The sequence below is a fragment of the Serpula lacrymans genome (genome assembly GCF_000218685.1).
Source record: "Serpula lacrymans var. lacrymans S7.9 unplaced genomic scaffold SERLAscaffold_19, whole genome shotgun sequence".
Classification (NCBI taxonomy): domain Eukaryota; kingdom Fungi; phylum Basidiomycota; class Agaricomycetes; order Boletales; family Serpulaceae; genus Serpula; species Serpula lacrymans.
The window spans coordinates 93,343-120,547 of NW_006763308.1; the positions used below are offsets into that span (position 1 = coordinate 93,343).

General features: G+C 45.2%; 11 protein-coding genes across 11 annotated transcripts; 7 read left to right on the forward strand and 4 right to left on the reverse strand.

The window, feature by feature from the left end:
• Nucleotides 1–4,167: 4,167 nt before the first annotated feature.
• On the forward strand, nucleotides 4,168–5,595 carry SERLADRAFT_480411 (uncharacterized protein; the record flags this gene model as incomplete). Its single annotated transcript, XM_007324330.1, has 7 exons — nucleotides 4,168–4,299; nucleotides 4,355–4,486; nucleotides 4,535–4,635; nucleotides 4,692–4,808; nucleotides 4,873–4,919; nucleotides 4,969–4,975; nucleotides 5,024–5,595. 5 exons carry the CDS (start codon nucleotides 4,535–4,537, stop codon nucleotides 5,181–5,183), a joined length of 432 nt encoding a protein of 143 aa, XP_007324392.1.
• Nucleotides 5,596–5,627: 32 nt separating this feature from the next.
• SERLADRAFT_443711 (uncharacterized protein) lies at nucleotides 5,628–7,533 on the reverse strand (the record flags this gene model as incomplete). The annotated part of the gene is made up of 10 exons (XM_007324331.1): nucleotides 5,628–5,712; nucleotides 5,788–5,871; nucleotides 5,935–5,979; nucleotides 6,039–6,206; nucleotides 6,256–6,328; nucleotides 6,394–6,464; nucleotides 6,522–6,604; nucleotides 6,659–6,806; nucleotides 6,916–6,994; nucleotides 7,065–7,533. The coding sequence occupies 10 exons, from the start codon at nucleotides 7,531–7,533 to the stop codon at nucleotides 5,628–5,630; spliced, it is 1,305 nt and encodes a 434-aa protein (XP_007324393.1).
• Nucleotides 7,534–7,741: 208 nt separating this feature from the next.
• On the reverse strand, nucleotides 7,742–8,232 carry SERLADRAFT_403504 (uncharacterized protein; the record flags this gene model as incomplete). The annotated part of the gene is made up of 2 exons (XM_007324332.1): nucleotides 7,742–7,918; nucleotides 7,968–8,232. The coding sequence occupies 2 exons, from the start codon at nucleotides 8,191–8,193 to the stop codon at nucleotides 7,908–7,910; spliced, it is 237 nt and encodes a 78-aa protein (XP_007324394.1).
• Nucleotides 8,233–8,860: 628 nt separating this feature from the next.
• Nucleotides 8,861–11,008, forward strand: SERLADRAFT_480423 (uncharacterized protein; the record flags this gene model as incomplete). Its single annotated transcript, XM_007324333.1, has 10 exons — nucleotides 8,861–9,132; nucleotides 9,186–9,375; nucleotides 9,429–9,564; nucleotides 9,622–9,654; nucleotides 9,713–9,783; nucleotides 9,835–9,985; nucleotides 10,035–10,113; nucleotides 10,168–10,493; nucleotides 10,553–10,637; nucleotides 10,718–11,008. The coding sequence occupies 10 exons, from the start codon at nucleotides 8,919–8,921 to the stop codon at nucleotides 10,936–10,938; spliced, it is 1,506 nt and encodes a 501-aa protein (XP_007324395.1).
• Nucleotides 11,009–11,137: 129 nt separating this feature from the next.
• SERLADRAFT_364213 (uncharacterized protein) lies at nucleotides 11,138–12,761 on the forward strand (the record flags this gene model as incomplete). The annotated part of the gene is made up of 6 exons (XM_007324334.1): nucleotides 11,138–11,200; nucleotides 11,256–11,446; nucleotides 11,511–12,031; nucleotides 12,087–12,104; nucleotides 12,155–12,169; nucleotides 12,223–12,761. 5 exons carry the CDS (start codon nucleotides 11,386–11,388, stop codon nucleotides 12,736–12,738), a joined length of 1,131 nt encoding a protein of 376 aa, XP_007324396.1.
• SERLADRAFT_480432 (uncharacterized protein) lies at nucleotides 12,716–15,065 on the reverse strand (the record flags this gene model as incomplete). Its single annotated transcript, XM_007324335.1, has 6 exons — nucleotides 12,716–13,270; nucleotides 13,320–13,755; nucleotides 13,840–13,883; nucleotides 13,937–14,034; nucleotides 14,096–14,584; nucleotides 14,644–15,065. 5 exons carry the CDS (start codon nucleotides 14,210–14,212, stop codon nucleotides 12,916–12,918), a joined length of 1,050 nt encoding a protein of 349 aa, XP_007324397.1.
• A 223-nt stretch (nucleotides 15,066–15,288) lies between these two features.
• SERLADRAFT_480434 (uncharacterized protein) lies at nucleotides 15,289–15,879 on the forward strand (the record flags this gene model as incomplete). The annotated part of the gene is made up of 1 exon (XM_007324336.1): nucleotides 15,289–15,879. The coding sequence occupies one exon, from the start codon at nucleotides 15,435–15,437 to the stop codon at nucleotides 15,717–15,719; it is 285 nt and encodes a 94-aa protein (XP_007324398.1).
• A 103-nt stretch (nucleotides 15,880–15,982) lies between these two features.
• Nucleotides 15,983–18,789, forward strand: SERLADRAFT_364214 (uncharacterized protein; the record flags this gene model as incomplete). The annotated part of the gene is made up of 11 exons (XM_007324337.1): nucleotides 15,983–16,135; nucleotides 16,208–16,357; nucleotides 16,416–16,922; nucleotides 16,975–17,126; nucleotides 17,180–17,479; nucleotides 17,532–17,655; nucleotides 17,712–17,822; nucleotides 17,875–17,956; nucleotides 18,013–18,099; nucleotides 18,155–18,215; nucleotides 18,270–18,789. 11 exons carry the CDS (start codon nucleotides 15,983–15,985, stop codon nucleotides 18,529–18,531), a joined length of 1,989 nt encoding a protein of 662 aa, XP_007324399.1.
• Nucleotides 18,790–20,184: 1,395 nt separating this feature from the next.
• On the forward strand, nucleotides 20,185–22,376 carry SERLADRAFT_364217 (uncharacterized protein; the record flags this gene model as incomplete). Its single annotated transcript, XM_007324338.1, has 10 exons — nucleotides 20,185–20,361; nucleotides 20,427–20,552; nucleotides 20,608–20,713; nucleotides 20,769–20,874; nucleotides 20,930–21,009; nucleotides 21,063–21,171; nucleotides 21,224–21,392; nucleotides 21,456–21,543; nucleotides 21,599–21,963; nucleotides 22,017–22,376. 10 exons carry the CDS (start codon nucleotides 20,230–20,232, stop codon nucleotides 22,374–22,376), a joined length of 1,641 nt encoding a protein of 546 aa, XP_007324400.1.
• Nucleotides 22,377–22,669: 293 nt separating this feature from the next.
• On the forward strand, nucleotides 22,670–24,174 carry SERLADRAFT_480436 (uncharacterized protein; the record flags this gene model as incomplete). Its single annotated transcript, XM_007324339.1, has 5 exons — nucleotides 22,670–22,887; nucleotides 22,949–23,007; nucleotides 23,075–23,440; nucleotides 23,508–23,569; nucleotides 23,623–24,174. 5 exons carry the CDS (start codon nucleotides 22,779–22,781, stop codon nucleotides 23,711–23,713), a joined length of 687 nt encoding a protein of 228 aa, XP_007324401.1.
• An 89-nt stretch (nucleotides 24,175–24,263) lies between these two features.
• Nucleotides 24,264–27,088, reverse strand: SERLADRAFT_412016 (uncharacterized protein; the record flags this gene model as incomplete). Its single annotated transcript, XM_007324340.1, has 8 exons — nucleotides 24,264–24,338; nucleotides 24,438–24,760; nucleotides 24,823–24,878; nucleotides 25,076–25,198; nucleotides 25,340–25,670; nucleotides 26,000–26,120; nucleotides 26,198–26,879; nucleotides 26,931–27,088. 8 exons carry the CDS (start codon nucleotides 27,086–27,088, stop codon nucleotides 24,264–24,266), a joined length of 1,869 nt encoding a protein of 622 aa, XP_007324402.1.
• Nucleotides 27,089–27,205: the final 117 nt, after the last annotated feature.

The following is a 27,205-nucleotide window of genomic DNA, read 5'->3' on the forward strand; positions in this document are numbered from 1 at the left end:
GAAAAATGAAGAAATTACCTTTCAAGTCCACTGGAGGAAACCGAGCCAAGCGCCCCATACAAATTGTGCACACAGATGTTGGAGGACCAATCAAACCAACTTCCAGGGAGGGTTTTTGGTACTGGATTATCATTGTAGATGATTTCTCCAAATTTCCATGGATATATTTCCTAAAACATAAAAGTGAAGCACTGGAACGATACAAGCAATGAAAAGAAGATGTCCAAACATTCTTCCGGACTCATTTAGGAGAAGAAAACTTCACTCCACTATACACAGAATTCCTCCGGAGCAATGGGGGAGGAGAATATACTGGCAATGCATTCAAAAATCAACTCCGAGGAGATGGTGTCATCCAAGAAACTACAGCTGCAGATACTCCGGAACAAAATGGCATTGCAGAACGCATGAATCAGACATTGGCTACATTAGCAACCACTATGCTCCATGATTCCAAGCTCCCAAAGTCATTCTGGGTAGATGCCATGCAAACAGCTGCATATATCACAGCACGCAGCCCAGCATCAGGACTCCATGGAAAGACCCCATATGAAATACTGTTTAAAAGGAGAGTTGATCCAACTTTGTTTCGCCCTTTTGGATGCCAAGCATATGCCTTGATTCCGAAAGACAAAAGGCAAGGGAAAGTTTACTCCAAGGGGTGCAAAGCCATAATGATTGGCTACACACATGGAAAGCAAGCCTACAAACTCCTAGACACTGAAAAACAAACTGCGTTTTCCAGTTGGCATGTCATATTGAATGAATCCAGAAAGGTACAAAGGACAACACTGCTCCCTGGAACACAGACCCTAGCACAGATCAGTGGGAGGGACTCATCCCAGAGAATGCTCACTATCCAGACCAAAATACATTGGAGGAGGATGATCCTGACCCCTCGGATCCAAAATCCAAATGAATTGCAAATGGAACCACATTGTAACAACCAAGAGTTATCTCTGGACCACACTAAAACACTATAAAGGTGGTGATGAGGGAGTGGTTACCCTTTAGGCTGCAGTGAGTTAGTTGTGAGGATACAACAGGAGGACTCGCTGAGGAGTCTCCTTGATCTATTGGGGTATATATACTACTATAGAGTGTTTGTACCTATGTACTGTACAGTTGATAAAAGCAGTGGCTGATGATGTCAGAGGGCGCAGCCTGTGTGACCAGCTCCACTGTGTGAGAGACTTGTAGCTAAAAATAAGAAAAAGGCAGCGCAGCGCAAAAAAGAGGAGTTTGAACAAAAGGGGAAGTGCCACATGGCACAGAGTGTGAAAATTGCAGTAGAAAGTTGAAGAGCAGAATGGAGATCAAAGGAAAGGTCCGAAAATTGTGTTATTGTAACACACATCTCCAAGGAGATGTTCCACAAGACATGAAACCATATCAGCATGAAGATGTTCCGAGAGCAGTGGGGCATTACCTCCGTGGAGATGTTCTGAGAGCAGTGGGAGCACCTGATCAGCTAAGACACCCTCTACAACAGTCTCTACAACCAAGACCCAAACACTGGCCATCTTTAGAATGGAAACCCAAAGTAGAGTCACAGTCAGTGGGAGGACAGCCCCACAATATACAGCCAGCTGATGAGGAAAAAGTCCGAATACAGCTAGACAGCCTGTCCATCGGATCAGCTTCTGGAAGGCATCCAACACCTCCAAGGAGTCATCCAACACCTTCAGGAGTGAGTGGGGCAACAAATACACAAATGTGTCTACTCCCTGGAGTACCTGCACAAGTTCCTAAAAAAGCAGTCATGCCTGCTGAAGTCCTAGGAGTACGCAGAAGCAGTCGCCAGACCCGTCCTGCAGACAAAAACCGAGATTATCAAAGGACTCTAGATGAGGAACAGTCTCGAAAAGAGCAGCATGACAACTTCATGGAGAAACCTAACACTCCTGAGGTTCATGAAGAAACATCTGATACAGAGGAGACATTTTTTGCTGGAATAGCAAGTATCGGTCCATCTAACACAGACCTTCCAAGGACACTAAAGGAAGCCTTATCATGTCTGGATGGAGAATTATGGAAGTCTGCCTTGGAAGAGGAACTCCTAAGTCTCATTACTAATGCAGTATATGACACTGTTCCACTTCCGAAGGGAGTAAAACCCATCACATCAAAACCTGTGTTCCGGATCAAGTTTGATCAAAACGGAAACATTGAGAGATACAAACTCCGGATTGTTGCACGAGGTTTTACTCAAAGGGAGGGGATTGATTACCAGGAGGTTTTTGCTCCAGTTGCAAACTTAGAGTCAATCCGAATTATTCTAGCCCTGGTAGCAAAGTACGACCTAGAACTTGATCAAATGGACGTATCCACAGCTTATCTCAATGAAGAACTTGAAGAAGAACTGTACATGCTTCCTCCAGGGGGTGTTCCTATCCAACCTGGATACTGCTGGAGATTGAAGAAATCCATCTACGGGTTAAAACAAGCTGGTCGTACATAGAACGAAACTTTTGATCGCAAGCTCCAGGAGCTCGGTTTCACAAGACTAAATGCAGAAACATGTCTCTATGTATTCTGGGACAACAAACAAATATGCTTTGTTGTTGTCTATATAGATGACCTCCTCCTAGGAGCTTCATCCCGAAAATTCATGGATATCACAAAAGCCAAACTTGAATCCATATTCAAAATGCGGGACCTTGGACAAGCAAAATACATCCTTGGAATAAAAATCCAACGTGATTGTTCAAACAAAACAATATCCCTATTGCAATGCCAATATATTGACACAGTCCTGGAGCGTACTGGAATGAAGAACTGCAAACCAGTATGGACACCAATGGCCCATGGATCAAAACTCCTCACAAATGCTCCAGGGGAAGATATTGTGCAACATGAGATGCATATTGAAGGGCGTCAAGTGTCATACCTCTCAATTGTAGGCTCCCTCATGTATGCCATGCTCGGAACCCGCCCAGACATTGCCTACATTGTTGGAATACTAAGCAGGCATAGCTCAGCTCCAAGGAGCCATCACTGGGAAGCTGCAAAATGTGTCCTCCGATATCTGAAAGCAACCAGGGACATGGAACTACAATATGATGGCACAGATGTCTCCATGAACATGTACTTCTATGGATATTCAGATGCAGATTGGTCTGGAGACCCAGACACATCTCAATCAACATCAGGCTTTGTTTTTATCACCATCCGAGGAGCAATCTCCTGGACAAGCAAAAGACAAAGCATGGTCGCTTTATCCTCCACGGAGTCAGAGTACATTGGATTGAGCAATGCTGGACAACACCTTGCATGGCTTCGGACATTTTTTGAAGAAATTGGACATGCTCAAAATGGACCTACAACATTACACTGTGACAATCAGGCAGCTATTATTCTTACACGAGATCTGCAGTTCTGTGCTCGCACAAAACATATTCAACAGAAATATCATTTTATCCGAGATGACTTAGTATCAAAGGGAGAGGCAGTAATCAGATATGTTCCTACAGGAGATATGGTTGCCGACATTCTCACTACACCCCTCACTCACGAAAAACACTGGAAATTCTCTAAAGCTATGGGACTATGGTTGCACTCGAGTGGAAGTGACAAAACCGGAAAACCCGGTCTCTGCCAAAGCAGCCATTGTTCTCCTAGGAGTCATTATACTGTAGGGAGTAGCACCTCCGACTATAAGTAGTAGGGGGTTTAGTATAGGAATACCTCAGTCGTTTCTATAGCCTTTCGGGCAGCGGCTGAATTTCACTTAGGTTTATTAGATAGCAACAAGTCTAGGTTTTTCAAAGGGTCGTTATCATGGTAAACATCCGGAACGACCTCCAACTTGAGAGCGACTTCGTGTGCCAGTGCTTGAGAACTGCTCTCCGTACGGGAATATACTGAAATTGTTCGGGTTTGATCTAGATAAGATAAGAGCTCAGAACTCGTAGATGAGTCTCAGGATATATTCAACTAAGTACCTAGATAAGATAAGAGCTATAGTAATGATTAGCTAGGTATTCAAAGGGGGGAAAATAAGGGTCTCACCTCAGAACTCGTAGATGAGTCTGAGGTGCTACGTGGCGACCAGGCCAATTTATAAGTAAGACGGAACCAAAAATTTTACTGATGGGATATATTGGTGCACAGACCACCTTAACTTATACTCCTTCCTTTCTAGGCGCTTCGTGACTGCTTGCCCTCACGCCTCAATCCTCTACGTCTAACACTGAACAGTTAGCAGTAGGAAGACGTGGATTGTGGCCGCTTTTATAGTGAGCTCAACCAGTTGCTGCTATTTCATGACAGTGTTCATTTTAGCGTAGGTGTTCCTCGGTAAGTGCCTTGTACTGGTAAAAATGAATAAATCTCACGTTTGTGGCTTTATCAGGCTGTGGGCTTGGTATGTCATGGATTTTGACATACAGACTTCAAATGATTAAGCATTTGATGCCTTTTAGCTTTAACCGTCTTGTTAGCCACACATAACAGTCTCGCCTATACTAACAGTAAGCCGCTCAATGTATGTGGTTTTACTTGACACTCCATTGCATAATTCTGATCTATACAGATGATGGCTGAGATCTGTATATCGATCCCAACCGCTTGTGATATCATCGCAACAATTGCAATGTGGTATTTTCTTGATTCTGTGGGGAGTGGCTTCAAAAAGTACGCCGCATCTATCATTTTGTTGTTGAGTCAATATGAATGAAATTTCAATATAGGACGGATAGCACTGTCAAATTTCTCAAATTCCTTATCCTTAATCGTGGTTTACTCCTGGTGTCAACGCAAGGTGCTATGTTGACTCTATGGGTTGCAGCTCAGGAGTCCTGGTATTGGTATGCACCTTCGCACATCTTCATCATTCACTCAAACTATGGGCTGACTGGCACTGATGTGCAGGTTGCCTTTCCATATGAATACGGTCAACATTTATGTCAATACTACTCGTGAGTGATTTCAGCTAACGTGGAACGCATGATGTTAATGCGATTTCAGTTGTCATGTATGTACCATAACAAACACCCGGACCTTGTGCTGATGTCTCTGATAGGTTCAACGAACGAGCAAATATCCCGAAAAAGGAGAAAAAGATTGGTACAATGTCATTCCAACTTGCTACTTGCAACCAACTTTCTCTGCGGTTCTCTCCCATTGATTCACTATCTCAACAAATCACAACGCAAGATTTGGAGGCAAGTGGCACCAGATAATCACCATGCAGTCAATCCTGAAACTGAAGTATCGGGGGCTACATTACATACTAAGCCAAAGTTTGACTTGACGACTAACAGGCGAGGCAGTTGGAGAGGAGGACATGCAGCCAAAGTTACTGTTTCCACAGGGACTTTGACAAATTTCCCTTGCAGCGCTTTCTATATATTCAGCATGACGGTCGTTGCAACGAATTGATACCACCTTGGGAATGGCCCACTACATAAGAGGTATAAAAGCTTTCGGAAGAACTTTCAATTGCGAAATGTAAGCCTGATCCTACGAGTTCAGGAAAATGGTAAGAAAACAACCTGCCATATGTGTTATCGAGGAGATAAATGTACAATTCAATATGTCGGCAAGTAACTCTGTAGTAGTAAAGCCATAAGAAATTTGACAGTGATAAACCTGCACAAATGCTGAACTAAACAGAAGACCTCCACCTAAAGTGCTTCATCATCACTATTGTCTCTGTCTTCTTCTCCATCCGAACTATCACTAACGGGAAGGGTCATCATATCATTCAGACTGATTGAGGCACAGTCAAATCAGTATACTCTAGGAAACAAATGCAACTTCACAAAAATGAAGGTTACAACATACCAATGCACGAAAGGTTGTACTACACTTGCAATCCTGCCCACTTCCTCCTTGAAATCAGGCGCTAATACTTGTTTATCGGTGAACCTACAGAATTTATGGAAACCAAAGTTCAGAATACATTAAGGCGAAGTGATGGCAAAAGCCCACTTATACGACACCGCGAATGTACGGCATTTAAGCAGATCGATGTCTCTGAAGTAACGCATGTTAGCATAGGCAAATCGTGCATGTGAAGAATCGTTGGAATTCACTTATGATTTTTATCTATGCCTTTCGGTGCAACTTTGAGCTCATCTTCCATTCCAAAAATGCTTTGTCGTCCTCCATTCGGAAGAGGAGACGCCTTGCCAAAGAGTTCAACAAAAGCAGGTTCGGCGAGTATCTCCCGCAGACGAGCGGAAGAGTGTAAAATGTGATTTCTAATCGAAGCTATATCATCATATTCACATCACATATAAAGCTGCGGACCTAATTGTCGATAATTCGTTTTTGCCCGGGCACCATGAACCCGCTGCAAGGAGGCTCTCATCTCCTGGTTTGACTGCAAAAAAAAGGAGGTTAGTGATTAAACACATCATATGCCACAGTGACAGTGTTCAAACACACTCAGTCTACAAGCATAAATGAGGAAATTAGTATGACTCTGCAGTATGGCGGAGAGAATACCGACACGTGGTCTGGTTGTGGTTAGATCAGTATTGATCAAAAACATACAGGAAGGACACCTACAGCACGCAAATATACCTTTCCGTCCACTTCTTGAGAAACTAGCAGAGAAACCCTTCTTATAGGGTGTTTTGTCATTACTAAACCGAACCTAGTATATGATGTTTGCACAATCAGTATGCCACTTGCTATGGATGGTGTGTACATCACGGTATATTCGGTGAGTGACATCCTTTGGAGGTAGAGGAGGTATTTGTGGGTCAACTTGTATGAGCACTTCTGTAAATGCATCAATGAAAGCTTTCCATTCCTTTTCAGCTCGGCGATAGACGGGTTCTGAGGAGTTAAAGTCGCTAAGAAACGAGTGCAAAAAGGGGTAGGAACTCACCATGTAATTTAAACCTGACAAGAGGGCCAGACTGTATATAGTGATCCTTGCACGTATATCTGAGCTGCACTCACCACTCGCGATCATTGCACACAGGATCTTTGAGTTGTGTTAGGAAATCGAGAGTGTTCTGCGAGATTTGTCCTTCAGGCACTAAACACATCCAAATAGCAAATAGACCATATATGCCATGTATATACTATCTTGTGCAGTTGAGACTCACCCCAGCCAGATTTAGGAGCCCGTACAACGACACCAACAATTTCTTGTCCATCTTTGAGACCAGACTCTTCTTCGTTACTAGTTCCCCGTCCTTCGTCTTCGTCACTCGAGGTCGTCTTAGTTTTAGTCTTCTTCTTCTTAGATGATATTTTGTGCGTAGTTCTCTTGCTTGTTTCCTTTTGCTTTGGCAGGGATCCGCGTTTTCGCTTTAGTGTACGCGCTTTCTTCAGATCAGAATCGGATTCATTGTCGAGCGCGTCGCTGTGCAGTGATTTCACGTCGTCCTCGTCACTAATATCTTCAAACTCCAGAGCGCCAGAAGAAACATGGGCATCGCTTTCTTGAGAAGTTTCAGGCTCCTCGTTAATATCTCTGGTTTCATGCAACTTGCGCTTTTGCTTTGCTGACGTCAAGGATGGCTTTCTGGGTGAAGACGAGGCTTGAGAGCGCGTCAGCCGAGGTTTAGACATTGGTTTGTTTGCGTGTTCTAACGCGTTTGAGATATTTATTGTATAGGAATGAAGACCGGTTGACTCTCCCAATAAAAAGGATGCTTATCACGTGCTACGCTTACTACTTGGATTTGCTCGCCGCCGTGACAGTGGCTGTTCTGAGTCAATGTTGCGCTCAACGGTCATGGTCAGCGCTCAGCACTCGCGTTAAAGAGATGGCACAGTTGTCATTTAATGTCCAGCCTACTTATGGTACTTGGACTTATACCAAAGGGTACGCCCAGGGCTCTTACAGTGTTTTGCAACTGTGAGTCTGAGGTTATATCATGAATTGTCACCAATTGGGCTATCCAGCGCTTCCAGGGCTCATCCTCCTTGTTAGCTGGCCCCTCTCATATATCCAGTATGTCGTATATGATACATTATCTTCTCATACTAATCTTGTTACATAGGCACATTAATGCATCCCATCAGGAGCATATGACTGGAGTAAAGTAACAGCATGTAGCTGATAGGACACGCGTGATCTTGATCAACGTTAGAGTTCACCGACGGGATCGGGATGGTGTCAATGAGTACGGTGAGTTTATAGTATGACGAACCCCGAGAACGGATATACAATGATGAACGAGATGACATGTCGACACTTAACATGGCATTCCTCTCTGCCGCTGTCATGACTGCCTGTTGCCTGCTCAATACATCGCCAGATGGGGGGTCAGACTCCGATAGAATCAAACCGTTTTCAGATAACATGATTCAAATGTATGATATGGCGCAAGGTCTGACGTACATGGGCATAACGTCGTACGTATATATTACTTGCCATGGATCAGGTGTATTGAATTACTAACCGCAAACAGCGAGAATGCCAAGCAGAGTACTGAATGCGGAGAGTAAATGCTCTGGCGTTAGACCAAGTTGTGAGTCACCTTTCGCCCAACGAAGCGGCTTATCGATCGATGTTCACATAATTAACGTGATGTTGAACATGTGCTGGAAGATAACTGTACCAAGATTCACCCACCTTTAGTATATAAGAGGTAGACACAAAGCCGCTACATGGTAGATTCTCCTTTTCACTTGGCGCGCGTATGTAGCTACCCTTCTAGTCCTTTACATGCTCAACATATACTGCCTTTTTTTTACTAGCTGAAACTTCACTGATATGGTTTTTCATGATCCTGTGTTAAGTGCTGGCGCGAGCGCAGCAGGTTTGGCAAGTTCATATGCCACATTGTTCATCCATGATGAATACTGAAATCAGTCTACCAAAGTTAACATGGATTTTCCTGAACCGACGTTCGATTCGGGGTGACATTGCTGCCGCATTGTATTTTGCTGTTTTTGGAAGTCTCTATGTTGCCGCTCGTCAATGGTCGGCTGCAAGCCTTGCACCTGCAATGTTCACTTGTATGCTTGTTGGCATCTATACATTCTCTGCCATATTGTGTACTATCACCTACCGATTGTCACCATTCCATCCTCTTTATGCCTTCCCCGGACCCCGGACATGGTGGATCAGCAATCTTGTTTTTTCTTATATCTCTTTTGGAGGAAAACGTCATGTCGCCATTGATAGCCTACACAAGATATATGGCCCTTTTGTGAGGATAGGTGGGTAGATAATGTAGGCAAACATGTGTGTAATTTCTGAACCATCTTGTTAGGACCCAACATGTTGTCCATCAACACGTTGTCCGCAACCTGCATATATGGAGCTCAGCTCAATATGGAAAAGAGCGATATGTACAGAGCTCCAGGACACGGTGATACCGTGTCGCTTTTTTATAAACAGAAAACAGCGAAGATTCATGCTGATAGACGGAGGATATGGTCTGCAGGGTTCACTAGTGCAGCGTGTGTGGCAACTTTGCACTGAACATAATCATTACATCTAATCTAACATCCAGGTTGTCTCACTTTTTCCCGCCCCTAGAACGCAGACTGTGGGAATTAATGAACTGCATCGAAAAACGGCAACTCAATAACAAAACCGGCACAGTTGATATCTCTGAATGTATCTGCCATTGGTCTTATGATTTCATGGTGAGGAAATTTCTGATCTACCTGTATTTTGAACGTAGTTTAAAACGTCTCGGATAGGGTGAAATGGTGTTTGGAGGCTGTAATAATATAGTTCGTAGGAAATTCCTGCTTAGAATCTTGATCACTATCTAACACTCGTGGTTCTTAGGAGATGATGACGAATGGGGATCCAGAAAAGCTCGTGTACGGAGGAAAGATGGCCATGGTAATGCAGGATAGGTGTGTGCTAATTTTTCATTGGTGGGCGTCACTCATATGGTAACGTCGTAGCATTGGACACACAAGTTGGCTTATGGACCTCGTTTTGCACCTTCCGAAGAGCAAATATTTGTTCCGCTTGATTGATATTGGAGCAGATATGATACGAACCAGAATACAGGCCGATAAAGATGTCACCATGAGGGATCTTAGCTCATACCTGGTGAGCCCTTCAATGCGTGTCTTTACACTTTTAGTTACACCCTTATCAGTTAGAGGGCGATGCACAATCAGGAGAAAAACTGTCCCAAGCTGATCTAGAGCTTGACTCTGCGGTAGCAGTCCAGGGAGGTAACTCTAACCATCAGTTCATATTTTCTCAATGACAATAATGTTGTCTGTTAGGCTCAGACAATACTGCCGTTATCATATCGCTTGCATTTTATTTTATGCTGGTACAGCCAAAATACTATGAAATGCTTCGGGCGGAGCTGGATGGCGCGTTCTCGGATTGTACCGGCCATCTTGATAATACTAAGCTGGCTAATCTGACATTCCTCAACGCTATACTCAACGAAACCCTCCGATTATGTACCTTTTTCTTTCTCCCTCGTATTGTGCCCCCGGGTGGGTTGGTCCTTGAGGGAAATTATATACCAGGAGGCACAGTGGTTGCAATCGCAACTCATTCTTTGCATACAAGTCCGGCCTATTTTTCACCTGCGCCTCAAGTGAACATGTTTTCTGGGTTTTCCTATTTTATATGCTAACGCAAGTGCTGCTTCCCCAGGAATTTCTCCCAGAAAGATGGATCTCAGGCGCACTTGGTTTGGAATGCAGTACCGATAAAAATGCTTTGATGCCTTTCTCATCAGGTTGGCACATCCTCGTCTCTATTACCTTAGTTTATCACTAAAACAATACCCCTTCACACTAATGTACAATCTAACTCCAGGTCCCCACGGATGCATTGGTAAAGTTTTTGCGCATCAAGAAATGCGACTGGTCATAGCTCGCCTCGTACTTGTTTATGACATGAAGCTAGCCGAAGGTTTTGATGCGAAATCGTATCTCCAGGAAATGGTGCACGTTTTTTCTACCACTCTTCAGAAACCTCTATTAGTGAACGTCACGAGGCGTTCAGGTATTGATCTCGAGAAAACTTCGCCAATGTAGAGAGCAAACTACTTGGGTCTTCATCGTCTTATTATAACTTCTTGTTACTATGCCACTGTTATACTTTGCCATTTATTTTATTCAGTTTGAATTGACGAAATCCTTCCGCTATGGTAAAATGTAGTCGCCGCGCTTTTCCAAATCCATGCCGCCGCGGAACTGAATTCTGAGTCGAAGCAACTCGCACTTGCGACAAACTTTGACAGAACAACAACATTGAGCTGAACGGCTTTGGCAGACGTCGAAATGCAAAGGTGTAGAGGTCCGAATTTTATTAATGAATGTCTAATGACCACCTGACACTTCATGTGGCTTAGCTCTAGGTCACGCACTTGTCCGACAATTTACCTTCCTCGCACGGGCAGCCTGAGGTTTCAACTCGAATAAGCAAGGATGCGGCATACCTGAAGTTGAAAATACCCCCCATCGTCGTTACTACCCATCAGGATGTCAACAAGAAAAACATCAGGTTTCGCCATGCTGGGTGCTGGTATCTATGCGAAAGAAGGTTTGTACATGCTAATTCAAACTCGTACCATGATCAAAGGATAGTAATGACAGTGTGCGTTTAGCCCATGTACCAGCCCTCGTATCGATAGGAGCTGCAGCGTTTCCTCTTAAAGCAGTATATTCCCGTACGGAGAGCAGTTCTCAAGCACTGGCACGCGAAGTCGCTCTCAAGTTGGAGGTCGTTCCAGATGTTTACCATGATAACGACCCTACGAAAAACCTAGACTCGTTGCTATCTAGGTCAGATATCACCGCAGTAAACATCGTACTTCCAATCACTCTTCAGCCGGACATCATTCTCAAATGTTTCGCTGCTGGAAAGCATGTACTTAGCGCCAAACCGATAGCTCCTGACGTATCAGAGAGTATGCGGCTGATCAAAATCTACGAAACACAATACAAGCCAAAAGGGCTTGTGTGGAGAATTGCGGAGAATTTCGAGTCCGAGCCTGGCTACATTACTGCTGGACAGATCATTCGTGATGGAAAGATTGGAAAGGTAATATTCTTCCATGTGCGAGCAGTGAATTATATGGACAAAGGAAACCGGTGGTACAAAACACCGTGGCGTACTATACCTGATGTAAGTTCGTCACTCGTTGGACAAAGGGCTACTGAGCAACGGGAATTGTTCTTAGTATCAAGGTGGTTTCTTGGTACGTGATCATTATGCTTTATCAGAATGTATTTGACCCGGAATGAATAGCTCGATGGTGGAGTAGTGCGTAAAATTCTCAAATGAGATGAGGCATAATCTTATCCAAATATTTACAGCATTCGACAGCCGCCCTGAGAGTGATGTTGCCCGGCAAGATGACACATCTATCCAGTTTTGCTTCGTTGAACAAGAAGTACCTACCGCCTCACGATACCATCAACGCAATCGTGAAAGTAGATGATGGTTCACACGGCATATTTGAAATGAGTTTCGCAGCTCCTGCAACTTCGCTCTCCCAAGGAAACAGGATCATAATCACAGGTACCGACGGCTGGCTTTCCGTGGAACAGGCCAAAGTCTTGGGCACACAAGGAGGAATAGAGATCCCGGTCCTTCGCATCAATCTCAGAATGGTCACGAAGGTGAACGATAAGCCGGGGCCAGAAAGAACAGAAATTATTGATGAGCCCGTGAAAGGGGTGGAAGCTGAGTTAGGGAGTTTTTTTGCAGCAGTTGCTGGGACGAGGGATGACGGTTTGGGAAGTCCCGTGGGGGCACTAGAAGATGTTGCTTTTATTCAAGCTGCTTTGAACAGCGAGGGATGCCTTGTGGAATTGCAAAACATGTGGTAATCTGATTTGGAATGAGTGAATTGTAACTCGACATTAATAGAACATCTGAATATGTAGCAATAATACACCGAAACTCAAGAACCTTGGGAATAAATGCAATATCTGAAGGAGCGCTACACTATTACCGTAGCAGAATTACAGCAATAAGAGTTGAGAACGAATCCACTATATCGTAACTTAGTTGCCATAGTCATCCTTTGGTGACGCAGATTCCGGTCCCATGGAATTGGAGAAGTCGCTGTCATGTTCAACCACTTTCGTCACTGTGATATCTAAAGCGTGGTCAAGCTCAATGTTATCACTGCGCGCAGTGCGTCGATGTATAGGAAGGTGAATTGACCGGTTAGTCGATAGCAGGCTAGAGTCATTTCTAAATCCTCTGATGAGACCAAGCTTCGTGCTTCGGAAAACGTGGCAAGCCATCGCATTCGTTAGCATAAGATTGGGCACCGTAAACATCGTATGGTACACTGATGGTACCCTTTTATCGAAAACCATGATGACAGTCAGTAGATTACCGCCAACTGTGATCCTAGCCAAGACGTCAACACACATTCTCTTGGTACAACGGATAGACGCACAAGTAATACATTTGACCATCTTGTAACAGGGATTTGGACAAGGCTGGCAGATAACCACCGGATACAAATGCTCTTGCCCAACCTTTGAATCCTGTGTGTGTTGAAGTAGTCCAGAGAAGGCGCCATGAAATGGCCATGAACACAAAGGTATCATGAACGAGAACCGTTATTGGCGCCGCTCCAGCATACGACTTTAGGCTTTCTGCTGTGCAATATGAGGTAGGTCCAATAGTGATGGCGTGAACGGCTGTGATGATGGACAAAGATGATGCGAGAACACTAAGCCAGAGGATGAAGCCAGTCGTTACAATGTACTTGTTGTTGTCAAAAACTGCTTTAACACGGAAGAAGAACAAAAGAGAAGATAATGGAACGGCGAAGGCGTAAAACACGTCAACAGTTTGTTCTAGTGCTTGACAGTGATCAATGGGAGTTGCTAAATCAAAGAAACACTAAGCATTTGTTCGACCACCAAGAATCCGGGCCAGCTGAGACGCGTGGCCGCCAGTACTGTACTTACTCTGAAAGATGGCACTCCCTAGAACGTAGCCTAACGATAACGCTCTTAGGTCGTGTCATGTTTCCCTTCGTTTCTGCAAATTGTCGATAAATCTCACCTTGAGAAAAAATACACCAAGGTCGGTAACTTGATCCTATGCTTGAAGAGTAGCTGATAGTCTCCATTGAGATTGGTGAGGAAATCCCAGGCCATAGCCTGTCAGACAAAGAGTATGGTCAAACGAATACGAATATACAGATTTTTATCAAGGGCATACTCCCAGCGAGCCAACTACTAGATTTGCTCCTACTTGTACCTGGTATGCTGTGTCGGGTGGAAGGTACGCCATTGCTGCATCGAAGTTCAAGATCGCACTACAGTTATTACTGGGCATGGTGATGAATTGGGATGCCAATATGCGATTTGAGTTGTAGTAGGTGAAGGAGCGATATCTCTTTGACGGTGATTAGAAGACAAAATGCTTATCTGCCTATGTAACGTTTAATCAGAAACGGCCACAGGCTAGTATCCTTTACTATAGGGGATAAATACGATACCCTGGATGCGCTTATTTTAAGACGCCATGTCCGGCGCCGATGGGACTACTGTGTGAATTTCCCATTACTATATTACGCCAGTAGTCGAATCAGGCTATACATATGACCTTAGAGGCTCCATGCTTTGGGGTGGTGCTTCGTGTCGCCGAGGAACCCTGCCACAGCCATACCGGTCATCAGCGCCCAGCGTTACTGATAGTGGTCATATTCTAAGAATCCAGATCAGAATCATTGCAATCTATATCCGCAGCCACAAAAAAGTGCTTACAGTGCATCTACTGCTTACATGAACACCGAGGAAGATGACTGCGATGCCGTGATGGCAATAGTTCGGATCTAGTAGTGGTGCATGACAGTGATGGTGAGGAGCCCGCTTTTGTTCTTCCAAGTCCTTAGGATTCCTACGGGGATAGCGCAATGCCACCAGAGTCTCGTTGCATAGCCGGATATGTGAGTAAAAGAGAAGAGCGAATTGCTGTGATCGCAACCAACGATTGCACTCAATAACTTAGAAACCACGCACCATCCCGAAGAACGTTGATCAGTTCAGAGAACTACCTCTCAGCCTCGGCATCAATTTTGTAGTTTCAGCACAGCCTGGCCATGTGGACCTTGTGACATTCTGGGCATGACATTGACATGTTGACAACAGTGACTTCTATGGTCGAGATGGAGCTTCTTTTTTTTTGGCAAGTCGTCAGACTGATCTTCTGGAGACAGTCCTAAGTAGCAGATCAGAGCTCTTGAGGCTTCAACAAAGTGTGCTGCGGAAGCAAATATTGCTTCATTTAGATCCTTTTCGGGTTTCACTCAAAATACTTGTACTTATACTTATCCAAAGCTGAGTAGGTGTCAAATTTTAGCCATTCACTCGCCCTGATGGCATCCAATAGCCTTTCAGTCCACCGCACGTGGATATTTTACCATCTGCGCAGACCAGGCACCGACGTTGAGACATGGAAAGAAGCGAACGATGACCGGTCGGCATTAGAACTAGTACAGTGTAGCTTCGATAGAGGAACGCGGTACCCGCATATCGGCGTGCCATAATTTGTTGAGATGCGATTCATCCCTTATCAGATTCTAATGCGTCTCGAGTTTGAATCTGTACAAAGACAACTGCGCATGCAACAAGTTATCAACGCATCGAGTAAACACACATTCCGCAAACATACAATAGAGACTTGCCTGTCAACCAGACATAGAGTAACCACCAAAACTCAAAGCGAGTGCTGGACAAACAACATCGGAAGCACAGAAGGGACTCTAAACCAGGAAAGGTTAACGCGTGAGCACATTCTCAGTGAGTCTCCTCCGTTCTTTCGCCTCAGCCTCGTTGTCTGAGCCAGTCCAGTCCGTTTTAAAGCCAAGTCCGCTTTTGCTCCGCACGAGATGGGCTTAAGAGAATGGATGTATACACTTTTGTACGATATGTAGGGTGATTGCAGTAATAATGAAAAGAGCGTGCGTCGATTCGCCTTGGGTGTTATCGATGTGACCGTCAGCCACAGGGCCAAGAGAGGACCCCGTGGCCTGGTGAGCGGACATCCGCCTCCCATAAAGTAAGAGGCCCTCTCACCGATCAGACTTCTCCCCATATCCAAACTATGGCTGAGCTCACTACGGAAATCCCCATCCATCCAGTCGCTCCTCGCCTCAAGAATGGTCACAAGAAGCCGCATGTTGGGCCTGACCACCATGCATACAAGACCGCACACAAGGAAACAGTAGGACACGAATCTGATAAATGGTGGGCAAAGGTGTGTTCTCCCAATCGCTTAGATCCATCTTACCCGGTAATGAGCGATATATGGCTATATCAAAATGTCTAGATGGCTAGAGAAACACTCTACTGGGATCGCCCATTCCATACCGTAAGGGCAGGAGGTTTCGAAACAGGAGACATCGCCTGGTTCCCTGAGGGTGGCCTCAACGCTTCCTACAATTGTGTCGATCGATGGGCATTCAAGCACCCAGATAAGGTCTGCACCAGTCAATACTGATCGCCTCCTTAACGCAGATCCCTGATCCTTAAAATAGACAGCCATTATCTATGAAGCAGATGAGCCAAATGAAGGCAAACTCATCACATATGCAGAGCTCTTACGCGAAGTCTGCAGCATCGCCAATGTACTCAAATCCTTTGGTATCAAACGCGGCGATACCGTGTCCGTCTATTTGCCCATGACATGGCAAGCTGTTGCGGCATTCCTTGCGTGTGCGCGTATCGGCGCCGTCCACTCGGTGGTTTTTGCTGGTTTCTCCGCTGAATCCCTCCGCGATCGTGTACAGGACTGTAAGTCCCGTGTTCTCATCACGTCTGATGAAGGTCGCCGAGGAGGAAAGTCGATCGCAACAAAAATGATCGTCGATGCTGCACTCAAAGAGTGCCCTGATGTCGAACACGTCCTCGTATTAAAACGAACAGGAAATGAGGTACCCTGGACTGAGGGTAGGGACAAGTGGTGGCACGAGGAGACACTCAAAGTGCCCAACTACTGCCCGCCCGAGGTAATGTCATCGGAGGATCCTCTGTTTATTCTTTACGTAAGGATGTTTGCACGCGTACTTGCGATAGATGCTAAAGCTCCAGTTACAGACGTCTGGTTCCACCGGTAAGCCCAAAGGGGTCGTGCACACGACAGGTGGATATCTCCTGTGTGCAGCACTGACGGTGAAATATGTCTTCGATATCCATCCGGATGACAAGTTTGCGTGTATGGCCGATATAGGTTGGATCACTGGGCACACGTATGTATTTATCTTTTAGATCAATTCCTGGTTTTTTAGCGTTATGATTGTAGGTATATCGTCTATGGTCCTCTCGCAAACGGTGTTAGTACCACCGTCTTTGAATCGACTCCAGTATATCCCACTCCAGCGCGTTATTGGCAAACCGTGCAAAAACACCAAATAACACAATTTTACTCAGCTCCGACTGCCATCAGGTTGCTACGCCGTTTGGGCGCGCACCATGTTGAAGGACATGACCTGAGCAGTCTTCGTGTACTCGGTAGTGTTGGCGAGCCCATCAACCCAGAAGCATGGAACTGGTACAATGAACATGTCGGTGGTAAGCAGTGTGCGATTGTTGACACTTTCTGGTACGCATATCTTAGCATGTATGCATAGCGATGCTAATCCGTCGTTTACCAGGCAAACGGAGACAGGATCGATCGTTGTTACTCCATTCCCTGGGGCCATCGAGACCAAACCAGGATCGGCCACAGTTCCGTTCTTTGGTATTGAACCTGCAATTCTGGACCCAGTTTCAGGCAAGGTACGTTGCTACACTATGTGCTCCAAGATCGGGCGCTTTATCTTCCGTGCATATAGGAATTGGAGGGTAACAACGTCGAGGGTGTACTTGTACTCAAAACACCTTGGCCTTCAATCGCACGGACGATTTACCAGGATCACAACAGGTACCTCGATACCTACATGAAGGTGAATTTCCTGCTTTTTGGGAAGTTCGCAGTTTTTCAAAGGTTTTATCCAGCCCTATCCGGGCATGTTTTACACTGGCGACGGCGCTGCCAGGGACGAACACGGATACATCTGGATCAAAGGACGTATCGACGGTATGTTTCTTGTTCTTTCTTGCCAATGTTTGGTGCCCGTAATACGCTTGCTACAGATGTGATCAATGTTTCTGGTCACCGTCTCTCCACTGCTGAAATTGAATCAGCACTTATTCTCCACAAGGGGGTTGCTGAGACTGCTGGTATGTGAGGCATCAGCTACATTTATATCATGGACTGAGTATAATGCACTTGTAGTTATTGGCACGGCAGATGAACTTACCGGTCAAGCGGTATATGCTTTCGTCACCTTGAAGCCGTAAGTTTGCCTTTCTTCGCTGCTGCTGTTTTAATTATACGACCATATCATCAGGGAGTTCTCTTATGATCCTAATGACGAAGCGTCACTTTCAAAAGAGCTTGTCTTGCAGGTTCGCAAGGTCATCGGACCGTTCGCAGCCCCAAAGAAGATTTTCATCGTCAGCGACTTGCCCAAGACACGATCTGGTAAGATCATGCGACGCATCATGCGCAAGATAGTTGCAGGTGAAGGCGACCAGCTGGGTGATCTTAGCACAGTCGCGGAACCCGGTGTTGTCGATGTCATCAAGAAGAAAGTGGCAGAGAGCTCTTGAACTTGTATGGTCACGCCTTTATTTGTATTCACCGAGTCATTCGTGGCTTGTTCTTTTTTTCCCCTCACTTTTTGCCCTCTATAAGGAGTAATGTACGGATATGGAGAACTGTAACGATAAGTTAAAGTCATGGAAGAAGTTCTTTTCTCGTGTGTCTGTCTTTGCTACTAGTAGTGTAAATATTAGTGTATGGATCTTTTAGCCACACAGTAGATTGTATTCTTTATTTTCTCAATTGAAGGAATCGCTCAGGATAAACTATCGGTACAACGAAGTACTCATAATGATGGGCGAACAAAATTGCTCATAAATTACTCACGTCTATTTGTGCGTTGCACTACGAGTACTTTTGAGAATATACTGCATGATCGAGCGGTATCAGGGTTTGATTGTGACGGATTTGCTGGATAAACGGCCAATAGATAACCATGTAATCATGTGCTACTCCAGCATAGCATTAGCTGAATTCCCAGCATCAACACAGCTTGACATAGAGACGTAGCTCCTTACCACATCCTACAAGAAGTTCTGAAAAGTACAGTTGTGCAAGTAGGATGAGGCAGATAGATAACAAGGACCATGTGCACTCGAGGTCATATGACAATATTCGAAAGATCCAGCGCTCGAGTTCGGTACAGCACAGGGGGAAAATACCAGCCATGCCAGTGGTTGTTGAAAGCTAACCCATTGCAGAAACTGAAATGAAGGTAGAATCTTTTGATCGCACAACCTGCGTTTCAACAAAAGGCATCCAAGAGATATTTAGGTAGGTTATTGTTGCACGAAGCATAGTTTTATAAAAGATACAGGGTAAGAGGACCTCAACTCCACGTAGTGGTGCCTATGCACATGTCATGATTCTATAGATAGTTCCGATGGATGAGCAAACATGGAGTTCATCTTCATCATTCAATTATCTTGAAATTGTGTCAAGATATGGGATACAAAAAATAGAGCTATCACATCAAAGAGATAAGCACATACATCTGTGACCTGGAGGTCATATGCTAGGGGGAGAACCCGAATAAGTATGGCCGTGGCGATGAATTGATAAATTCTCACGCTTGGAATAGTCATTAGCCGACCAAAAGCTTCAAGTCTTTTTGCATATGATATCACTAGTCCATAAACTCTGCAATCATAAGACAAATCAGTGAAGCCTCACATTCAGAGTAGCAAGGCTTTTTCTTGGGTTTCCAGAATGAGTAGCGACAGAAAATGGGTATTGGTAATAATACGTTGCCTTGAATATATTCCTTACCAGTTTTTTTCAAGTCGTTTCATTCTGACGACTGTAGACTCTCTCAAACCAGTGAGTTTTTTGATTATCAATCTAAGGGTCTTGATTAAGAAGCACTCACTTCTAATCCGCCGGCAACTTAACAGCCTGACATGCAGTGCAGGATCACTCGAAGTTCGTTACGCGGCACTCTCAGGCTTGGACAGTCAAATGACCAGTCCTACACTGATCGTTTGCCTGCATGTGATAATATTGAATGCTGTGAAGTTCTTCTATGCTTGATGAGAGCACCTCATCGATATGGTCAGTCTAAAACTGGACTTCAAATATCACACATCGTGCATATCAAGTAAAAACTACCAGCAGTGCATTGTGCAGTTATGTATTTAAGTCAGCCAAGCAACTATGTCCAAGAGACTGGAAGGTTTTCAGCGACATATTAACCCTGAAGTAAAGCCATGCACCCGAGATCAGACTCATTTGATCAACCGCCGTCGCTGCCTCCTAATACTAGTGCTAAACGGGACTGGAGATTTTGGCTTATCTTTTTGTCTCTTACGGTTTCTTTCTTCAACACTGCTCTTGAACTTGTGAGTAGTCTCACAATCATTCCTGTTAATGTTAATTAACTGTACCCTTCATTACCATCTTCAAGTGTTCTGTCTCAACAGCTCTACCGACGATCGTTGACGATCTGCACGGCACACAGTTTGTGTGGGTCGGGTCAGCATATGCACTTGCCGCTACCGCATTCGTACCTTTAAGTGGGAGCCTTGCTGAGGTGCTATACTCATTTTATTTTTGTCCTACAAACTCAGCTCAAACCATCTCAACAGATATGGGGCCGAAAACCAGTGATGTTATCTGCTTTGATTTTTTTTGCGATTGGAAGTACTATTTGTGGTTCAGCCACTAGTCTGGGTCATTTAATCATTGGGAGGGGTGAATTCATCTGTCCTGCTCCGAGAAAAATATAGATGGTTAAGCGGTATTTCAGCAATTCAGGGCGTTGGAGGTGGAGGTATTGCCGCTCTCTCTCAGATCATCCTATCCGACCTAGTTCCCCTCCACGAGCGTGGACTATTTAACGGTATGATAGGATTGTACGTTTTTCTTTTACCTTTGGTGGGCGTGTCGGTCTGAGTGATCGGTTTATAGAGCATGGTCTCTTGCCAGTGGAATTGGCCCCGTTGTCGGCGGAGCTCTCGCTCAGCGCGGCCAATGGAGATGGCTTTTTTGTGAGCATAGCTCCAGACCACATTATTCGCTTATAATACTGACATCATTGTAGACCTAAACGTACCATTCTGTGCCGTTGCAGGTCTTTTGGTACTCTTGTTCCTCAAGTTACGCGCACCTTCGTCAACGCTGCGAGAAAAGTGGGAGCGTATGGATTGGCTGTATGTACTAACCCAGCCCCTTTTGCACAAAACTAAGCGCATTACATTCTAGTGGGAACTTTATCGTCATCGCAAGCACAACGTCGTGTATCATTGCTTTGACATGGGGTGGTGTCCAATATCCGTGGTCTTCTGCCAGAGTTCTTGTTCCTCTTATCTTGGGGCTTGTTGGCCTGTTTGTATTTATTGTGTACGAATCCTACGTGCCTAAGTATCCGATGGTACGTCACTTCCAAGCCGTTAACTTTTGAGTTCGACGAAACCTTAATGTTGCTGTCGCGTAGATCCCATTTTCGCTCTTGTCTACCGTTACAGGAGCAAGTGGATTCCTTCAAACTTTCGTCATGCCTATTCTACTCATTTGTATCGTCTGTGTGTCACTATCCTCTTCGTTCATGGCGCCATCTAATACTTGTTCTCGTTCAAGATTACTTGCCTGTATACTTTCAGGCTTGCAAAGGAGCGTCTCCTGTTGCTTCGGGCGTCGATGGCTTTGGCATTGCATTCACAGTAGCTCCTTCTGGTGTGATCGCGGGTATAACTGTGACCATTTCCCGTGGATATCGTATCCAGTTATGGACCGGTTGGGTAATAGCGATCATTGGACTGGCCATGATCAGTACTCTTCATGCGGACAGTTCTCGCGGAATAGCCATAGGATTTCAGATCATCGCTGGTGTGGGTATAGGAATCATCAGCACTACCACATATTTCCCGGTCCTCGCACCGTTACCCGTGTCCTCTAATGCAAGTGCACTAGCGCTCTTTACTTTCCTTCGCAACTTTGCTCAGGTACGTTTTGCTGATGCAGCCTTCCAGTATTGATATGTAACCATGACTTTTAGGTATGGGGTCTTACCATTGGAGACACCATTCTACAAAACGCATTCAGCAAGCGGCTACCAGATGACTTTACATCTGTGTTCCCACTAGGAACTGCAATCGCGTATTCTGTCATACCACTTGTTTCTGCCATTGAAGAGCCTTTGAAATCAGAGGTTAGAGTTGCATTTGCAGACAGCCTGTGTGTACTTTGGCAAGTACTCATTGGAGTGGCTGGGTTGGGGTTGCTTGTAAGCCTTGTTATGAAAGCACTACCATTGCATACATCGACGGACAAGGAATGGGGGGTGAATGATAGCGGTTCCGATAAATCGCTCCTAGCTCAGCGTTCTCTAGAAAAGTCTAGAGAATCGCTTGTATAATACATATGATTTGGTGCACAGTACTGTACATATTCTATCGCGAATGAGAATTAAATAAGTAGGCATCGTGCCTCCACCACTTCAAACGTTGAAGATGTTTATGTAGCATCATGAATGTTCGTAGGTAGAAGACACTGATACCTAAAAGCCAAGTAGAATCGTCAAGGTAAACACAGCCGCATACTGGAAAGGATGTGAGGCCATCTACATATGGAAGGTAGATATATTGCAGTTCCCGGGGTCCCTGCCATGGCTGCGCCATTCTCAGCAACAACTCTCACTTGCATTCTCCTACTGACGACACAAGGCACTGACCGCGACAGGCCAAAAGATTCAAGCTTCATCTGTGTAACAGTTATCAAGCAGTGAACGTCACCCGCAGACCCGTGGCCTCGTGACAACATGGATAATTCACCGACTGCGTTATTTGACTCTTATGAACATGACTTTCAACAGATTGTTGATAGTATAGGATCAAAGTTGAATGTCGATGGCAAAGAGGAAAGCTCAGGTGAGTGTGAATACCAAACTGTTGGGGTACCTTTTGCTCATATTAATTCGTAACGGTACAGAGCAAAGGAAGGCGGCGTTGAGGAGGGTTGAGATGGAGTTGGATGAGGCTGACGAAATGGCGAGCTGTGTTTTCATATTTTTCTCCAGTTGCTCATATATCCTGCCATTTTATCAACGCCCTGTAGGTGTCTCAAATGGAGATTGAAATCCAAGGAATACCGCAGTCCATCAAAATACAGTATCAGAACAGGCTCCGAACTGCCAAAGCTGACTTGTCCCGGTACAAGAAGCTTTCGAAAGATGCCTACTCGCAGCTGTCTCGCTCTGATCTCCTCATGTCATCAGCGAGGGCCGGTATACCCACTTCTGACGAACCTTATGGTCCTACCTCTGATAGAACACGGCTGCTGACGGGAACCGCTGTCCTAGAAGATGGAACAAGGCGTCTCCAGGATTCGCAGCGTATTGCTTTGGAGACCGAAGATCAGGGTGCTGAAATTCTATTCAACCTTCGAACACAGAGAGAACAAATCGAGAACGCGAGAGATACTGTACGACTAATTTACATGGCACGCTTCTTACACATTTACATACTAACGTACTTCTTTCTAACGCTAGCTTCGCACGGCTGACACTGCAATCGACCGAGCGTCGGGTACGCTCAAAAAGATGATTAGACGGCATGTCAATGTTATCGCTTCTTCACTGGTCCGTTATTAATGCCTTGATCTAGGATGTACCAACAAAGGGTTGTGACAGTGGCTATCATCGTTGTTCTCGTTCTCCTTGTCGCTATTATCATTTGGGAGAAAGTATTCCATTGATTAGAGCTTTTCTTCTTACGATTTGGACTTAATTTAATTTTTGTCTTTTGCGCTCGAACAGTCTGCCGTATGCTGCTGCGTATGGGATTATCTATATATTTATCCAACGGTTTGAGCCTCCCGCAGAATACTCAGATTCAAGTATGTTGACTGTTGCAGACCATCTTTACCTATTTTTTGCATGGCCTTGGATTCACAGATACCAGTAATAATCACGCGACCACACATTTGTTAGGTGCAATTACAGTCACTACTTGTAACATTTTGCAATAAGCCACATAACGGAAGCTAGAAATTTCATCCATGATTATGTTTGGGGCTGACCTACTGCTTAGAGCGTTAGCACAGAATGTACTCGTACCGGTTGATGAAGGGATGTAGCATCTTGTGGGAACAGATGATTTAGCATTTGGTTTGTCCTAAATACACCTTCGCAGTCGCAAGAATAAACTGCCTTTTCCCTTCACTGCTCTTAATCACGAATATACAGCGATCGACAAATTAGTAAAAATATTACATACTTCTTAGTTGGAAACAGCACACACCGCTATCACAGACACCATTCCTCATAACTCGCCAAGACGATCGCTTCCCAAGCAGCTACTTCCTTCACATTCATCAGGTTCTGCAAGCGCAATTGTTAGCATGCAAATCAAAGGCGTAACACAGGCCACTAGTGATAACGACAATGCTTTTTTTGGTAAAGAGCTGATAGAACACTTACCTCGACAAGCTCATTCGGTAGTCCGTTGAGTGCCAACTGGCTCCATCTCGCAAGTCCAGGAAGAAGCCCCGCAAGTCGGAGTTTCAGGTCTTCCTCCTGCCCATATCCTTCCCCGTCGCCGTCCCCCCGCGCTACACGCGCTTCAACGAAGACATTTTTCCCCAAGCCGTCGAACAGTACATCGGTTGCACGATCAAGACATGCCTCCAGTACAATACTAAATTCTTGCGAAGAGAGGAGAGTCCGAGTTTCGGCATGGAGAGCAGCGAGGATTTTGCCTTCTTTCACCGATTGGGACGAGCCTGGTGCACTTCCATACAACACTGTATGAAAAGATGGATAAGGGTTTTGGAAGGTAGTGTGAGATAGGTAGAGATGTTTTTACCTATAGGTTGATCAGTTTGCTTCTCCGAGGCTGGAGGTAGAAGTGCCGAGAGGAATCTATAATGGCAACAATGGTGAAGTCAGAGAACTATCCCATCTTAGTAAAAATGATCAACAGGGCCTTGATGAGCCGATTAAAACGGGTTAATTCATTGAACGTGACGGTTACGATTCAAGAGACCCAAACCAGAAAACCTCTTCATGTATCCCTTTGGTAGGGCAGGAAAGTAAAAGGAAGAATATAATCAACTTACCCCACTCTTTTCTCCCTTCCAACGCCAATATCATCGACCTCAATCTCGAACTCGACTCTCTTGCGAACATCACTAACAAGCCTATAAAGTTCATAAGGACCTAGTTTTGTTTTCAGCGATACACTATTCCAGGCAGGACAAAAGCAATTCAGTCATCAGCACAAGTATACGCAGCGGAGAAAAAGCCGAAAAGTAAAAAATCGAACAACTTAGACAGGATCAAGAGAGGAAAATCAAAACCAATTTAAAGAATGCATAACTCACCTATTAAAAATAGCCTTGACGGCCTCCTCAACACGTTCGCCCACCTCTTTCCATCCCACATGCAGTATATGATAAGACAGAGAGAGGTATGATTCCGCGACATCTTCCGGAATATCCGCTAGTAGTGGGATATTCGCTTTCATGCTCATGTCTCCCGCACTGGATATATTACTTGCGTCATGATCGATCCGTAGACCGAGTTCTTGCATCGTCCTCACGTCCAATTCTCCTTCATCGTCGTCGCGGAGATGATATAAGCTTTTACTGTACGCCCAATCGTTCTCTTCCTTGAGAGCTGCCTCCCAGATACCATGGACATATTTACTCCTCGCTAGTAATGTAAGTTGGACGGTGGTCAGAAGGGAAAGGAGGGCAGTGGTGTACAGGGTTGTTAATGTGCGCGTCAGGGCTTTGGGGAAAAGATACAGCATAATAGGAAGAGCGTTAGTTCATATAGAGTACAACATAGGAAAGGACAAGCTGATCGAATAAAGATAGGAGCATAGCACGTAGGTCACGACGCTGAAGAAAGGCACGCACGAAGAAAAGCACGCGGGCATAATAGCCCAAAGACCAGAAATCGGAAGCAGAAAACAGGGGGCATGAAATACAGGGTAAAGGGGAGTAATGGGAAAAGGGAAAAGTAAAGACTTGACGTACTGAGTATTTTGACATCCTTCCACAACTCGGCTTTACTACGTGTGCTGTCGCGAAGATGGTTTGATGAGGTAGATGTAAGCGGGGAAGAGTGGGAAGGTGTATGTGGTACGCGTATGTTCGCCTGAAAGGGTATAAGGAAGGCAAATGAGATGGATTTCTTATCAGAAACACACGCAATGAACAGCGAGGAGTACGCACCGGTATTGACAAGGTATCGTAAGTGGATACAGGCCTATCAATGTGGCTCATTGCAGAGCTGCTCGTGGCGATAGAACCCGAGAGGTTTGTTGCCGATTCTGGGTCACGATCAAGGGGAGATTGGGTACCATGCTCGAGGTCAGAAGTGGTGATAGGGTCTGGGGTATATGGCGGGGCCCCTTCAGGGACATGATTGACCTCTGGCGAGAGCGGTCTGTCGATATGGGAGTATGAAGATCCCATGGTAGAATTGACAGAAGTATCTATCCAAGTCTGCGAGTGGCCTAAATTCGGGGTGGACTGTATGCCATAGCCTCCGTCTGATTCCCTCACTGAAGCCTCATACGATTCTGAAGCAAGAGAAGCAGACGCAGAGAGGTCACTTCGAGCATCTACATCATACGAGGCAAGACTTGAATTTGATCCAGAGGCAGGGGCCGGTTTCGGGTGTGTGGAAGGGTTATTATGAAAGTAGGAAGGAGAAGGTGCGTTAAGGTATTCTTGGTTGAGCGGGGCAGCGGGAAGAGTGCGTGCCTCTCTCCCGGCGCGCGATCTTGATTGGAGCTCATTGGTGAGAGCCTCTACGTCCATCTCTGTGAGTATTTGCTCTGCGAGTGTAGGTATCAGTGCAGTGATGGTGTAAGATGTATCCTCTCGAGTTTGATCATACCGACGACGGAGACTAAGTAAAAATGTGAGCGAATTTAGCTGTAGAGAACATAAGGACACACACGTTTCTTTTGCTACTCTCTCTGTCACTACTCTGTACTTTACTTCCTCGACTCGGTCTCTGATGTACTGCGCTACGATATACACCCCACCGAACATGCCTGCTGCTTTGGCGAACATAGGCCGGCGAGCATAGAGATAGGATCGCACAGAGTCGAACATTGTCGGCGACAGTATGTATACCGGCGGACGAATTCACGAGGACTCTGAGTACAAGAGTAATAGGTGGTCCGATAGGTTAGGGTTACCACTGCGCTAAGTCGTCAGTCGAATGTCACG